The sequence below is a fragment of the Mesitornis unicolor genome, unplaced genomic scaffold, assembly GCF_000695765.1.
Source record: "Mesitornis unicolor isolate BGI_N332 unplaced genomic scaffold, ASM69576v1 scaffold21912, whole genome shotgun sequence".
NCBI classification, from domain to species: domain Eukaryota; kingdom Metazoa; phylum Chordata; class Aves; order Mesitornithiformes; family Mesitornithidae; genus Mesitornis; species Mesitornis unicolor.
Window position 1 is genome coordinate 39,354 of NW_010171509.1, and position 17,256 is coordinate 56,609.

At 37.7% G+C, this 17,256-nt stretch overlaps 1 protein-coding gene across 1 annotated transcript in view; it reads left to right on the top strand.

Annotated features, from left to right (window-relative positions):
- Positions 1 to 16,978, top strand: part of LOC104537249 (ephrin type-A receptor 7-like) — a gene marked incomplete at its 3' end in the record, with an annotated part of 55,215 nt that extends 38,237 nt beyond the window's left edge. The window contains exons 5-6 of the mRNA XM_010180072.1: positions 15,608 to 15,763; positions 16,643 to 16,978. Of these exons, the coding sequence (XP_010178374.1) occupies positions 15,608 to 15,763; positions 16,643 to 16,978 (492 nt within the window). The remainder of the gene's footprint in view (positions 1 to 15,607; positions 15,764 to 16,642) is intronic.
- Positions 16,979 to 17,256: the final 278 nt, after the last annotated feature.

Here is a 17,256-nt window from a genome sequence, read left to right on the forward strand (position 1 = left end):
CCAGGTCTCAGCCTGACTTTATATTTAAATCCAGTGTCAGAGTTGGCCAACCTTTTTCCTTTGTGTAGCTTTCCTGTCGCTGTCTCAGAGGAGACCCATTTGAGATCAGTAGGTCTGTTGGACTACTGTGCTTGCTGGTGATAAGGAGCTGGGTTGTGTAATGGAAATTTGTCTGGCTGAGCAATTAGAAAAAGTTGGGAAGAGAATGGAAGGAACTGAGCTCCAAGTGAGGACTACAGGCCTGTTTTCTTTCCCATTGTTCAGTCCCATTCTTTGACTCCTAGCGGATCTCCACAGCCACTCTGCTCTCTGAATTTGTTCCATCTTTGTTTTTCTTATAAAATTAACTTTAATTAAAGTTTAATAATATTTATGTTTTTATCATTCAGAAAAAATCCCATTAATATTTAATGCAGAAAATGTCAAGAATGAGGAAGAAAGACCCAGTATGGTTTTGGGTAATGTAGCAGAACTGCAGATGGAAACGTGTTAGAAACCAGAGAGATAGCAGGGAATGCTTTCTATCAGTGACAGTATCTGCTGTCCCCTGGGACGTTGCCATGACTTTCACGCCTTCTTGAGATATGTTTTATTTCTTCCTTGGCAGTCCATCCTTTTTCAGAACAAATGAATGATTTTTTAATAGATCTGCCTAATTGAAAGCCTTTCATTCCACTCTAAGTGGAAAACTGAATTCTGCCATGGGCTGTGAGGGCACTTCCCTAACATGGACAGTATTTCTTCTGGGACCTGCATACACATTATATGAGGACAAACCCAGTCCTGTTGCCTGTTATGGAAATTCATATAAATTTGCTTTTTCTCTCTGCTCTTCTGTAAACCAGCTTTTATTTTTTGTTTTCCTTTGTTTCTGCTTCCTTTTTTTTTTGTTTATGACTGTAACAACTTGCTTCCTTCATAGTTTCCCTTTCAGTATCTTGCTGTTTTTGAAGAGTTGTGTAGTTTCTTGAGCACAGAGGAACCAATACCCATAAATTTGTCTTTCTAACAATCTACACAGACCTGTTTGAAAAATTACTTGCACAGAAAAAAATAATTTGATTTACAAATTGTTCATAGTTAGGACGCTGAGTCAGTTCTACATGTGTTAGATAATTTATGTACTGATTTGTCAATCAAAGCCAACAATTAAAGCTTCTCCAAGTAAAGAATTCATGTTTTCCCCTCATGATGGTGTCACTAGCGATAAGCATGAAACAATAGGAATGAATCTGTAAAGCAAAACAGTCCTGAGGACTGTTCACACTAAATACATTTCTGAGGGGTTTATTTGAGGTAGGTCTAGTCTGATACAATTGTGGTTGGAGTGCATTAGTTTCATTCTTGGAGCACATCTTCTGGTTATTTTCCTTTGAAAGCAAACCAGTTCACATGCTCTGAGATTACTGTGATGTGAACCCAAACATGGTAAGCAGGGATGACTAGGAAATCATTCTGGAAAAGTGCTCTCTGGATCCAAAAATAAGTACCAATAGTGATGCATTCATATTAAATTAACATTCTTTCTATTCCCTTTCAGTTTTCAAAAGTTGAAGCCCAAGACACACAAAAAAATGGTAATAAAGAAACACAAATGGAGATTCTAAGTTTCCAAATCCTTAAAAGTTTTGTAAGTGCCTTGGAATATCAGTATTCTTGGAAAATGCAGAATCACAGAAAGTTAGGAGTTGGAAAGGACCTTGAAAGATCATCTAGTCCAACCCCCCTGCTACAGCAGGATCACCTAGATTAGGTTGCACAGGAACGCATCCAGCCGGGTTTTGAATGTCTCCAGAGAAGGAGACACCACAACCTCCCTGGGGAGCCTGTTCAGTGCTCTGTCACCTTCATAGTAAAGTTTTTCCTTATGTTTACATGGAACCTCCTATGCTCCAGCTTGCTCCCATTTCCCCTTGTCCTGTCATTGTACATCAGAGTTTAGAGCCTGGCTCTGTCCTCCTGACACTCACCCTTTACAAATTTATAAACATTAATGAGGTCACCCCTCAGTCTCCTCTTCTCTAAGCTAAAGAGACCCAGCTCCCTCAGTCACTCCTCATAAAGAAGATGCTGCATTCCCTTAATCATCTTTCTGGCCCTGCACTGGACTCTTTCAAGCAATTCCTAACATATACCTGACAGCTGTTGAAATGCAGTGGATATGGACCATGTGTCTATACTGCAGTCTCTGCTACAACATATCTGAGCTGGCTCTGTAGTCAGTGACACCTGCACATAGCCCCTGTAATGGTCGGTGTTTGAAATGTGCTGTTTGCTCAACTTCTTGGGCTGTTGAAAGCCACACCGAGTTGTCTGCTGCTGTGGCATTACTGTCAGCATTACCCAGATTCAGTGCTGGTGTAGCTACAGCTATGTAAGGAATTGTGCGACAACATGCACTATGTATACGTTCTTATAAGAAGTAAAACATGCTTTAACATTCAGGTAAATAGTCACTTGGATGAACTCTGGTACTTTATGAAAATAATTTGTTAAATTCAGGAAGGAAAAGATTGTCAGGGGATATTAAGCAAGGAGTTGGAGATGGTTGATAGCTCGTGTCTGCTAGTGCCTGGCTGTTGAATGTGAGTCCCCTCTGCCTCTGCCCTGCTTTCTTTCCTCTTTTAAGCATCTGTCATAGGTCATGGCCAGAAACAAGCCATTGGTCTAGGTGGACCTTTGATCTTCCTCATTTGCCTTGTCTTTATTGCATTATTCAGGTCACCCATTGTCCAAGACACCCATTACTTCAGTGGGTTTGGATCAAGCCCTCAGGGCTGTAATTGCTCAGCTGAGTTTTTGGAAATCTGCAGAGAAATATGATTGCACACAGTTCCAGTGAACCTGGGCATTGTATGTGCACAGAGCTGTTCTCTTAGAGATTTTAAAGGATTAAATGTAATAGTAGTGTACACTGAAAGAGAAAGTGTGATAATCTTCATTAAAAAGCTTGATTAGGTGGCAGAAGCAGCGTGGAAGTTCATAGCATTTTCACTGAAAAAAGAAAACTTTTCTATGGTTAGATGAAAATCCTCTTGTCTTCTCTAACAAAAAGAAAGTTCATGCTTTACAATTGCTCCATGCTGGTTCCATAAAGCTTCCTTGGGTATGTTCCTCCCTTGTTTTGCAGTGGCGTTTAATCACTTGCAGTATCATACACTCTTCAATCATGCACATTATCCCTTAATTATATACGACTAAGCCCCTCTTGACTATAAGACATGTTGTTTGTTCAAATGCACTTACAAATCCATTTTCTTATCAGTTCTTTGCTGAACATTTACACAACGGGGTACTGTTTAAATATGAAAATAAACCTTTTTTAAAAAAATTGTTTGACCCACCCACCTGGCCTCCATCTGTGATTGTTCTGTCTCTGCAATCTGTTGTCTGCTTTTCCTCAGCGTGTTCTTTATCTTTTTGGATGGCTGCTATCTTTGAGCGGCTTTATTGCCCCTCCCTACTTTCTCTGTGCTTAGTAGAAAGTGACATTTCCAAACCATAAGGACCAGCCAGGCAGATTTGATATGCTTTCTGGTATAAGACACACTTCTGCTCAGAGTACACTATTAGTAAAGACAACTTCATTTCTCAGTATCACAACTTGTGCTGTACTATTTGGAATTAAAGCATTTTGTGAATCTGGGAAATTTTCTCATAAAAAACTTGTAGCAGTTAAATCTGTCGGAGTTAGCAATGTTTTTTCTTACCACAGACTTACTGAAGCAAACCCCCAAAAAAGTTTTGTCATGCTTCATTCCAGTTAAGTTTCATATCAGTGAATTGGTGATTGAAATTGTAATGCTTTTCCTTTATTTTTTTATTTTTATTTTTGCATTAATGGAGAGCTGTGTGTTTGTAATCTCTTTATAAATGGATACTCTAATCTTTAGATAAAGAGGTCGCATCCATTTTTATTTTGAAAGCTTATAGTTAAATACTTACACAGAGTTTAAATTTCCAGTTTATGTACTGATAAAAATTTTGTAGGCTTCAGTGAACCTGGAAGGGAATTTCTCCTTAAAGAAATGTATTTTTTGTGTCCGTTATGGAAGTACTCCTATTTCTTCCCATTCCAAGCCAAATGCAACTGTGGATAACAGTTGCTTTTTTGCATTAAAGTTCCTCCAAAAGCATCTCAATGGATTGATAGGCATAAGCATGATTTTTGTTGTTTTCTTTTTTGAGTAAGCAGGGCAATCAACATTAAACATTGGCATATCTGAGACCAGGATATGCGACTAAAGCTATTTTTAGGTTCTGTAGCACCATTGTGCAGAAGTGGAGTCATTTCTCTCTTGTGGGTTCTTAGAAGCTGGTCTTTTGTTTGTATGGATTTGCCTGCTGTATAATGATGGCCTTGTGGAATGTGTTACAGAAACCTGTGAAAAATTTCCTCTGGATTGAGGCCCGGAATGGTAATGGTAGGTCATTGTCCAAAGGAAACAAAAATGTGTTATTAAGTTATTTTAATTTCATTTCAGTTGGAAAGCTTATAAAGATTCCTGCTTCTGTTCTGTTTCATGAGTAAGCCCTCCAGATTTATTTCTTGCCAGCCAATTATTAAGCACCATTACAGTTAAATTAAATATCCACATCAAGCTGATTGTCTCAAAGCTTCAGGACATCTACAGCAACTGATCCATTTGCACCACTTCCTTTTCAGAGAACTTTATCCTTGAACCATATGATCTAAGGCTTTCCCAAGAGACCTCAGTTATTTTGCAGGATACAAAATTATTTCATGACAGGATTTCAGATTATCTGAGGCCTTTATAAGAAACTCTCCCATTATATTTGAATCTGGGCAGTTGCTGTAAGACAGGATTATGAGGCATCAGGTGGGAGTTGTCTGTGTGAAGAGGGAATCTATGGCATAAAGACAGACAGAATGAGTAAACCTAGCACTGGTCTCTCCACAAAAGTACAAGCAGCTACTCAGATTCTATTTTTACTAACTTTACATTTTATTAATGCATCAGTTAAATATTACTGCTGAAATAAATGTTTCCACCGTTTTCAGCCCCCTGGTCCTGTGCTGTGCCTTCACAGATATTTCCTGGATTGAGGAACAAATAAAACAGAGGGCACAAAGTTAGTTTTACAGTAGAATGTCAGAAAGTTTTGTAAATAAGGGTTTAGTGACATATGAATGATCGTGCCTGTATAATAAAGTACTTTTTATGTCTTGCAGTAGATTGCTACTGGGGAGCTACCGTGTCAGTAAAGGTGCATCTTTGCCGTACTTTGGACATCAGTGTTGAGCCTTTGAGCAAAATCAGAGTGGCTGAGTGTCCAGGATTTTAGAGACAAGTGTTAGGTGAATTTCATGGCATCCTGAGAAGGAAAACTTGGCCTGGTATCCTCCAGCTGGCAGACCTGGCTGATGTGTCTATGATAGACCATAACTTACCCCTATTTCCACTAGCCTTGTGATGGCAATTTAGAGTTTAGCTCTACCAGAAAATCTATCAACATGAGTCTTCCCTTCACTAGTTCATGTTTCTTCTCCTGGAATTTTCTTAACGTTGCTACCAGGAATGGAGGAGTAGCCAAGGAGTGAGAGGGTTTTTGCAGATATTTGGAAACTGCTTTTTGGGGGTTCGTGAAAAAAGCAATAACTTCCTGTTTAGAGGACTCTGACAGCCAAACTGGCAAGACTATGACTGTTCATTTGGCAAGGGAGATGAGAGCCTTTGGGGGCCTTAAGAGTCATGAGAGATGCTTATGTCTGGGGACATGTCCACTGCTCCTTAAAAAAGATCATTGTGTTGCAGCAATGCTGTGTAGTGAGGTTGCTATTAGAGTGACAGCCTTTGTTTAATTAGTTTGAGGTAATGAGGCTAGGATATATTAAAATAATGGAGTTGATTAAACATCAGTAAAAGAGGAAAAAATAACAGGTCCTACCTAGTAACAAGTACTGTCAGATTCCACTGTACATTTCTACCTTTAGTATCATACAGTCACAGAATCATAAAATCATTTAGATTGGAAAGGACCTTTAAGATCATCGAATGCAACTGTTTACCTGGGATTAACAGTGACCATTAATGCCAACTCCACCACTAAACCATTTCCCTAAGTGCCACTTCTTTTAAATACCTACAGGGATGGTGATTCTACCACTTCCTGGGCAACCCGTTCCAATGCCTGATAAACCTTTTGGTGAAGAAATTTTTCCTGATAACCAGTTTAAAACTCCCCTGATGCAACTTGAGGCTGTTTTCTCTCATCCAATCACTTGTAACCTGGGAGAATAGACTGACACTCACCTCACTACAACCTCCTTTTAGGTAGTTGTAGAGGGTGATAAGGATGGTTCAAGCATCCTTTTCTCCAGACTAAACAACTCCAGCTGCTTCTCATGAGACTTGTGCTCTAGACTCTTCACCAGCTTCATTGCCCTTCTCTGGACACGCTTCAGCACTTCAATGTCTGTGTTGTAGTGAACATAATATTTGAGGATAAAGTTTTTTTTGTTAAATCTAAAGGCGTTTTCTACATTGGAAGGTCAGGTAAGATGACCGTGGAATCTTGTTGGGATTACATTCAAAGATTTTTCTTCAGATTATTTTTAAATTTTCCAAATGATTTACCAATTATAATATTTTACTGTATTTTTATTTAGAAAACAAGCAAACCCATAATACTGCCCCTTCCTCCCCCAATTACATTATTTTCAATACTACTTGGAGCTTTTTTGATATATTCTGTTCTCTTTAGAAAATAACAGGGAACTTTCCCTAACACATGTGGGCAATCACAAAGCCTTAATGTGCATTAAACACTTCAAAGAGCTCATTTGTGTATGGACGGACAAGATATGGCTGTACAGGACCTGTATGACATCAGAAGAGTTGAGTCATGGCATTGCCACTGTCAAAGTAGTAGTGAACTCAGTAAGCTCAATTTATTATTTCAGTGGCAACACTGTATAAAGCAAGAGAGCTATACTGTGGACTGTAAGGAATTTCTTGATGCTTCATTGAGCTACACTTCAAGAATAGGGAAGCAAAAAGGTTAAAGAAAAACCTCATGAAAATAATCAGTTGTATTAATTGTATTATCATTTGTATTATTTTCATCACTAGTATTTTTTTCTTTTTTTACAGCTGTTAGAGCTGAATTTTGTGCAAGTTTAAAAAAATACAAAGATATTAATACAGGAATGTGACAAACAGCATAAATTTTTCGTACATCTGTTTAGAAAAAAGCACCACTTACATGATAGTTTGCATAGCCAATTTGTTTTCATTGCAGCAATATGTGTTCTCTGCTGATGCATCTAAGGGATGTGTTATTCTGCTCAGTTAGATAATATTACAACTTTCCTGTCAGAACATTAAGACTTCTATAATGTAAGTTAGTTCATGGTCTTAGATTTGCTGAATTCTCAGTCACTGCATTTTTAGCAGATTTTAAAATAAAAATAATAATAATTTAAAACAGTTCGTAATTAAATACTGCTAAGTATTTACTACCAAATAAGTTAATGAGGAAAAAAAAAACAAAAAAAACCCAGAGATGCAGAATCCATGAGCAAATCAAGTGCATTTTTCTATTAATTCTCTGACTGGTTGAGCACCTTCTGAGGAAGACGGATAAAATTTCTACTGCTGAAAAAACTTCAGGCATTTTTTTTTTTTTGTGATGAACCTAACCCATGTCCTGCGAAGTGTGGAGCATTTGCTCCCAATCTGGCTAATCAGTCAAACTGTCACTCAACTCTGTGCAGAAACTGCTCAAGCACCTTGCAAACCTAATCTTGAGGGAAGGGCATGGTGGAAGAAAAGGAGAAAAAGTAAAAGGAAAAGAATGAACAGGAAAACCAGAATATCTTCTCTCTTTTAATTTTTCTAACCCACCATTCACTTTTGAACTCTGTTCAGTAATAATGTTGAATCTGTCTGTATTTTTGTGTCTGTCTCTCACATGTTAATTTTCTCCAAATTTTCTGTGTGGCTTTGTATTTGTGGTTCCAAAGAAAGTTAATGAGAGGCACATGCTAAGTCCTTGCAAACTCAGAAAATGTAGAGGAATGTTATGTCGTAGCCTCAATGCACAACTTTTAACTTACTTATTTAATTAATACTGCTCAGACTATGTTAGCATTTCTTTAATTACTATTTAAATGTAGTCTTTTATGTACTTATTCAGAATTGTTAAATTGAAAGTAATTTTGTTGTTACAGTATAGTAACACTGGGTATTCTGTGATTTGTGAGATTTGTTCTTCAACTTGATTACCTTGTTCTTATGTATAAATTAGCCAGGGAAACAACTGACTGGTTTTTTATGCCTATGTTTCTTTGGAACTAGATAGTTAAAAAGGAGCACATGATGACGTACTCAGGGGTTTTATTTTAAGCACGTTTGTAGAGAGGTAAAGGGTTCACTTCATTCAGAGGAAACATTTGACTAAGTTACTATTACTTAGCAAGCATTCTATTTCTGGGTCTCTATGTGTGAACAGCAGTATGTGAACATCTCTCAAAAGACATTAGCAGGACTTCAGACAACAAGGGCATATTAGGCTTGGGAAATGAATACAAGGTCTGAGAGATTCCTGACAGGGAACAGCAAACATTTGGTGGATGATGGTATGCAGCCACAGGACAGCCCTATTTAGATAAGTCATTCACACTATAGCTGAGGCACCATTAAGAGTCTTGAGTTTACTCTGGCTAAATCATACAACCTAATTCCTTGGTTGAAACATGAATAATCTTTATATGCTATTGCAGTTTAAAAATCAAGCTAAAATAAACATCTTTTTCAGCTAGACATTTATCATCGCATAGTAGTTAGACAAATAAAATACCACAGTCTAAGCTTCTTATAAAACAATATATATTAGGTGCCAGAGAAGGCATAACAGATGCCATCTCTCACTATAAAAGTAATTTACAGCATCAAACATAGTCATGACTTGAACATACACAAATTATTGGAAAAGGAGATCAGAGGTTACAAAGCCTTCTTTTGTTACTGGATTTCTTTTGTCTAATATTTCACATTGAAATCCACATTTGCAAATTATTTTATAATGGTCTGCTTTCAGTTTATCTAAACGTTTCAGATACATTGGTTAAAAAGTGTCTGTGGCTGAATGTTGTGTTCTACCAGCCAAGTATCTTGTAAGAGAACAGTGCTCCCCAAATTTTGTTCAAAATTTTATTTTTGATACAGTGGAAGATGAAACATTTTGTATTTCTGGTGTCTCCCATGCCAAATTGTCATATGTTTGTAGCAGGTTAATACAGACGGGGGTTGACAAATCTTGCTATAATCACTACCCCATGTTGTTTTCATCCTCCTTGTCTGCTGCTCATTTTCGTTGTGAAAAACCCTAATATATCAGTGACAGGAGGTCTGAGTTTGTGGCTGACTGTTATAATTACTCCCACTGAGGCACTGTCAATAGGATTAAAATAAAGATTCTGGACCTGTCCATCGTAGATGAGGTCAGCAGCACTAGCAGTGGGAGTACTGTTTCTGCAAGCTGTGCTTTCACTCCTGAGTTATGGAACCATGGACATTAATATGAAGCAAATATTTGAGTGCTCCAGTGGAGGAAGACTGGACTTTTCTCTGCATTAGCTAAAATGTCCATCTGTAATAAATAAAATAACAACATTTATCTATGTCCTGACCTTACATATATGTATGTTAATTTTCAAATGTATCAGAGCCCCAGAGAGTTTCAATTGCAGAACAATCCATTTTGCATTTTGTAATTAATAAAGTCTTTGCAGCTGCATAACTTCATCCAGGAAACATCTGCACAAACTCATTGTGTATACATAATTTCTGTGAAAAGGGGGTTAGCTGAATTGTCTTCAATTTTGCAGGCTTAGAGAGGGCAGAAAGGTAGGGAGTTGATTAAGATAATGCAAAACAAATTACAAGAATGGAGGCTTACGTCCACACAGATATAAAACAAATTCTAGCTGTTGCCTGTAGGAAGAAATAGAATGTATAGAATCACTTTAACATGTAGTCGACTTGCTTCATTCAAGTGCAGAGGAAGGAGGAACCCAAGGGAAAAAAGCCTGAGCTGTCCAGAGATGGGCAGTCATTCTGCTGTGGTTCTCAATGGGACCAAGCTGTTACCCCAAGTCCATAAGTTATACTCAGTTGTTTAAACCTTGTGATTATATCTTTACCATCCCTTGCCACTGACTGTGAGAAAGTATCATTTTTTTAAGCATTAGTTTCATCTTCTTTAGTCTACATGAAACTATGGCATGTATACCACTAAAACTTACTCATGGCAAGCAAACCAGAACAAGTGAGCAAGCTCTCTTGCTCTGCAAGCACAATGTCGTCTATGTTTTTCTCCCCTCACACTAGTCTACTTTTTATAATGGGATCAAACACTAATTAGTGTAGTCACCTCCTTTCAACTCATTATGATTCATTATTTTCATATAAACTCAAAAATTATTATCAAAAGCCATGTTCAATCAAGTGTCTAACATGCTGAAACAATTGCATGCCCTTTAAGTCTTAAGCTGATATGCCACCTAGAAGCCTTGCTCTCTACAAATGGAAATTTCTTTTTTTTTCAATTTCTTTGTATTATTGTAGTAGCAACTAATTTTCTTGATTAACGTGTCACCAACTTAAAACTGTTTACTCTTTCTCCTTTGGTTATGTAAACATTAGTTGTCGTGCATGTCAGTCATAGCCCTCACCGTATATCTATCATCCTTCCCAATTTAAGTTCCCTAGGTCTCCTAGAAGCAAAATGAATCTTCATAGTGTTTATAGTGAAAAAGTTGCATAAAAATTAACAGTATTTAACATGTCAGTTTTTCCTGTCCCACAAGTGGGACTTCAGACTGCTGTTTGTTGTTCTCCACATCTGCTTTCATTCCCCTTTCCAGAGTTTATTGGAATTTTTTTATAAATATGAAAAGCAAAATATACATTATTTGATATCTACCAGGCCGTTAAGGCATGTGATGAGCTCATAGCAAAGAAGCTGCTATTTTTCTACATAGGCTGCAGTCAGCATCTCTAGTTACGACAGCTAATGCCTTGTTGTGCCATAGATGTGGCATCATAGTTCTCATTATTATGTGTTAATTCCTCAATGTTTGCTTATGGCTTTGCAGTATTCCATTATTTACAGTATTTGTCTAGGCCCTTAAATGATACAAAACACATTGGCTCAAAGCATTTGTGGCTGCAGTGATTGCAGTGGCATATGCTAAACATGTATTTGAGCAAGTACCGTGCACTGACGCCACAACCTTGGCCAGCTGTGTACCAGACCCTATTGTCACGATATGTCCTTGTTACGGCTGAGTGCTACTGGATGTACAAGAAGAAAGCAATTTAGTGTAAGCCAGGAGGGACTGCTAGTGTCATCTTCACCCAGCTCTTTTGTGGTATACAGACAGAATAGAGTACCAGCTCATCCAGGGCTTCCAGGCAAGGTAGTATGCTGTGACAATGCCCTGCTCAGTTTCAAACCGCAGCTCCACAGCATAAGGAGGCTCGCTCATCCATAGGCTGTTCGCATTGGTTTTTTATTTCACAGTGGAACTCTGCCAGCTTCCCAACAAGAGAAACCTCTTTGCTTTGCAGTGGTGGGAAGATTTGCTCTGAGGAACAGCCGTGGCTATTGCAGACAACTAAACAAATCCAAGGTGCTAGGCAGCCCTGGGGGAATCACTGGTGGTCAGTCCCTAATGATTGTGAGGCTAAGATTTTAAGCCAAAAAATTTTTGAAGCAAAACCTTGGCTGAATCATAGCTTGCTTATGTATTTATTGTTGATTTTGTAGTATATGGGGAAAGAATTAGCAACTTTAGCAATTTTTGTGCTATTTGAAGACTGGTTTATGTTTGACTGGTAGGTATTATCCTGCATCTTTGTGCTGTCAGTAAAGCTGACTGCTTTTGGTTTGAAACCCTGTCCTGGAATGTATATGACTGGAGCAGCTGTTTGAACGAAGTGGGAGCTTCATCTAGGAAGAGCTGTTCTATTAAATTAGCAGCTGTAAATGACACACCACAGTGAATGGGAGTAAATTTCTTTAGTGCTGACTTTCTTCCCTTTCCCGCCCCTGTCTCTTCCAGTACCCCAGAACTACTCCTGCATCTTAACTTGCTTGAGGAAGATCAAATGAGTTCACATTTTGCTCAGAAATAATGAGGATTATGCCTACAACCTCAGAGTGCTGTTATACCCTCCTTCATATCTCCCATCAGTGCTTGAGTTCCGTACCTTGATTTACAATATAGGCTCCCTTTATAGGGAAGAAATGCTGCTGCTGAGTGCTCTCCTGCATTAATGAATTGAGATATTAAAATGAATGTGATCAAATGCAATTTGAGTTCCCTCAGGCTTTGCCATAAGATACATTTGTGGAATAGTATCTGTGTTTGTCACCTTTAGATTTGCATGTACAGAGCTTTGAGTAATGTTTGGCTGATGTGTTTTTCTTTTCACAATTTTTTTAATGTGTGTTATGGAGATAGTGGCAGTGGGGACTTTATGCCACCTGTTCCTGTGATCTTAAAAATATTACATAAAGAACTAAATAGGTTGATTCAAAATAATAATGTAGAACAAAACAATGTATTTAAATTTCTTGTAATATAAAAATATCACTATGACAATTTGGCAAGATAGGAAAAAAGAGAGGGGAAAAAAGAGTAAAAAAAAAGTATTTCTGAACAATTCTTTCTCATCCATGATTTGTAATAATTCATTGAAAACAGATAAAGATTCATAGCTCCCCAATTTTTGAGTAACAGAAGTATTCCACTGCTAGGCTGAAAAAAGAAAGTGACAAATCTAAATTTATGAAGAAAAACGGCAAAATAATTTAGTTGCATTCCTCCAATGAGTACTTTCAATTATGATGTTTACCCTTGCATACCCTCCTTTCTATAGAACTATAAAGTTTTAAAGATTCCTTTTTAAAAACACTGTTTTCATACTTTTAACAATGCCAGTGCTGGAATAATCTGCCTCTATTTATGCTGTGTATAAGTTGAAGGGATGGTTATTAAATGTTGTCACCAGCCTTTTATTGGAAAAAAAGCTAATGGAATGGTAGCATAGTACAAGTGCCTGAACCTGCTGCCTGTAGTATGCTGTGCGGGAGAATAAATGGCTTTCAGTCATGTAAACTAGTCACAGACATTCAGATCCTTTGAACTCTAATAAGAAATGCACACTTACTTTAAATAGTAAGTGACTACGCATATAAATGTCTTGATCAAGTCTTCACAAAAAAAATGAAAAGGGGTCTTCTGTTTACGTTTTGTTATTTCTGTCTGAAATCTCTATTTTACCCTCTGCATCTTTGCTTTGTAATGTTCCCTGCTGAGAAGGACAGACTGGAAACACAGTAGGGATCTTTGCCTTTTAAGTTGCTCTTTGCTTTTCAGAGGGCTGCGTGCTGGAAGACCTGGTGTATTTGTCCAGTGTTATGCTCAGTGTGAGAGGAACATGACTATTTAAGAAAGGCAGAAAACTATTATTTGGTAATTTTAGCTACATTTCAATTGCAAGTACTGAAAGAGCAGACAGAAGTTTAAATATATGTCTTAAGGTACATGCATACAAATCAGTTCAGCTTTTGTGGTCTTTGTCTTTGATCAGGAAATTCTGAAACAATCTTGAATGAAAGTATAAAAAGATAAGTCTAAGTTAAATTTTCCATGACTATGAGTTCAGGGATCATGTTTATCCAAAGTGCTTCTTAAAAAATCTTTCTGTCTTCTTTTCTAAATAGCATACGTAACAGCTACCGTGGTAGAATCAAACTATAGCGTGTTTTACAAGCGGGGCTAGATTTTCTTCTAATGCAAACTCGTGCGCCTTTGTCAAAGTTAAAGGATACATACTTTGCATGTGAATTTTCTGTACCGAGTAGTTTAGCTTCCATCCACTGCTTTTTTTTCAACTTCACAAGCTAAATGTTACAGCGATTTCCGTCCTTTAGGCATATTTTTCTTTAGAAAGTTATTATATTGATAGGAAGTAATAGAGGCCCAGAATTTCCTATAATTTTATACTGATATGATCCACTGTTGGTTTACCTAATTTGTTAACTTTAGTCTACTGTTATCTTAAATATTGCAACAATCTTTTTCTCTCAGTTGTATAAAATTCATCAAATTAGTAAGAGTCATGTCACTGCAGCTACACTGTAGCCCAGTCCAAAGGCTACTGAAGTCAGAGACGCTCATTGACTTCAGTGAGATTTGGATAAAGCTCATTGTTTTCATGCTCTTTGCATCACTGCAGTACCAGATAACTGAAATAACTGTTCCAAATATCAGTGTCTTTGGATACTTTGCATTTCTGTTCTGAGAAAATATTCAAGCAAATATGAATATAACCAAAGTAAATTCTCTCCCTCTGAATTCAGAATGACTATTTAACTAGCTTTAATATTTTGATACCCAGCAGTAAGTTTCACCCACTGTCCCTTTTCTTTGCATACAGGTGACGACTTAAGAAGGTTAGACTGCTAGCATTGAAAAAAAAGAATAAAATAGTGTGGTTGAAAAAGCTTCTGCTTTATTACAAAGTTCTGAAGGACTTTTGTGTTCTGTTTTTCATGTTGACAGTGTAAGTTTGTCCATAACCTCAGTGCTAAAATGGAGTCTTAATCTGTTTTCAGTTTTAGTGTTGTCTGATCCCCACTTCTCTCTTCTTCATCCCCTACAGATCTCATAGTTTATCCATTCTTAAGTTGGCTGTCTAGGTTGTGGTTCTCTGCTTGTAAGTGTCATCTATAGGTGTGTTTTATGGGTGTTTCTGCTTTGGGAACTGTGGCAATAGCTGAAAGAAGTATTTCTAAACATCAGTTTTGGAACACAACACATTTTTTACTTCCATGGGTTCACAGAGGGCAAACCAAAGTATGAACTTATCTTATACAAGTATTTCCAATTATCTACCTTTTAACTTTCCCTTGAAAGTTTTGGCAAATTCATTTCAGCCTAGATGTCCCTCTCTGTAAAACTGAAAAAAACCCAATTATGCAGCTTACGCAGCTTACGCTTACAGAGCTCTTCCTCTTTCTGCTTGTTCGTACCAGCATCATCTGTCCAACAAGTATTCATGCCTCATTCTTTGCTTGGGATCAGGGTTCACTGGTGGGTTACAGCTTCTTTGGCTTCCTCCAAAGAGTAACCTTTGCTCCATTGATTCCAAATCAACTGGTTCAGATACCAGAAACACTTCAGTGGCCTTGGAGCAGAGCTTCTCAATACTGTTTTTCCCTTGTTTAGGTGTATTGCAGGCATCCAGCTGTTTCATACCATTATTGTACTCTTCTTTGGTGAAAAACAGATGCTTGCTATATTTCTGTGTCCCTCTGTGTTAAAATATTATGCTGCCAGCTGCTGAGGTATTTGTAGTGTATGCTTAAACTCGTAAAAATGTCACAAAATCATTAACAGCGTCAACTGAAGAAAAAGAAATTGTGATTATAATGCCTTGCTTGTGCCAACATAACAGAATGGGTAGTTTAAACATTTACAGGAATGTGTACTTCATGTGACAGAGACAAAAAAAGATCAGAATAGTAGTCCATGCAAATCTAAGCCTTAATTTGTTTTGTTCTGCCTTAGCTTGTGGCCGTGGGTTCTACAAATCCTCCTCACAAGATCTGCAGTGCTCCCGCTGCCCTACTCACAGCTTCTCTGACAAGGAAGGATCTTCAAGATGCGATTGTGAAGATAGCTATTATAGAGCACCTTCTGATCCACCATATGTCGCATGCACAAGTGAGTCAGTCATGAATTTAATAGTAAAGGACAGTGCTTAACCAACCAGGTGAAGCCACTTGTAGCTAGTAGATTCGTTTGGCTTCTCCTATACTTGAAAAGTACATTTACAACAGTAAATGAAATTGAAAGGCAGAAGGAAAAAAAGTTGACAGTGAATATAGAATCAGCATAAATATGATTTTCATGTTTGCTTGACATAACACTGGAAAACACTGTATGTTGTGTAAGCATGTAACTCATTGCAATAGACAAAATACAGACATGGTTTTTCCATGGCAGTAAAATTCTTGTAGACAATGTGCTTTATGTGATATAATGCCAAAATGAGTAACATGATAAATGGAAAGTAGCCTGTGTGGATCTGAGCTTTGATTGAGCCGTAATTGGATCTGGCTTAACCTTCTAACCACAAATGGACTAGCCTACACAGGCTGGTGGTTCAAATAGTGGGAGTCTCCTAAATCCAAAGCAGAACCAAATATCTCTGTAAATCTTATCAGATCTGATAATAAAGGACTAGATGCAATTTGTGCAGTATGTTTAGAAGAAACGAACAAATCCCATACTTGGGAAAACTGTAAAAGACAACCTTTAAGGTACATTAACCAATCCTTTTAATTGCACAGAAGAGAGAAACAGTTAAAGTCAGTTGCAGTAAATATACAGACAGTTATTATTCTGGTGCCTTAATGGAAAATAAATAAAGCTCTTGCCAAGTGAGTTCAAGGAAGCTTTTATGCAGCTTGTACTAAAAATAATGAAATGTTTATGTGAGGAAAAATGCTTCAACTCTTTTCTGTCTCAGTAATTAAAATGTCCTACATGTCCTACACTGGTTCTGTACAATTACCCTGGACTTTTTCGTGTGTTACATAGGACCTCCATCTGCACCACAGAACCTCATTTTCAATATCAACCAGACTACCGTGAGTTTGGAGTGGAGTCCTCCTGCTGACAATGGGGGAAGAAATGATGTGACCTACCGTGTTTTGTGCAAGAGGTGCAGCTGGGAGCAGGGTGAATGTGTTCCCTGTGGGAGTAACATTGGATATATGCCCCAGCAAACTGGATTAGTAGATAACTATGTCACTGTCATGGACCTGCTAGCTCATGCTAACTACACGTTTGAAGTTGAAGCTGTGAATGGGGTTTCTGACTTGAGCCGTTCCCAGAGGCTTTTTGCAGCTGTCAGTATTACCACCGGTCAAGCAGGTAAGTTTTCATCACTTATGAATCTCATGGCTGTGAGACTGAGAGAAATTGGGAACATGCAAACTACAGATGCAGTAAATCAGGAACATGTTTGGTGTGTTCTGGCTCATTAATCTTTTCACCTTGCTAACTAGTTAATTTGAGCTTATACTATTTCATGATAACCTGTCCTGTTTCTTGGCCTCAGGATTGCTTTCAGAAAGCATTTGTGAAAGACTATGAAAAAGACATGGCTTTATTATTAAATAGATATGCTTAACTCTGAAACTTTTTTTTTT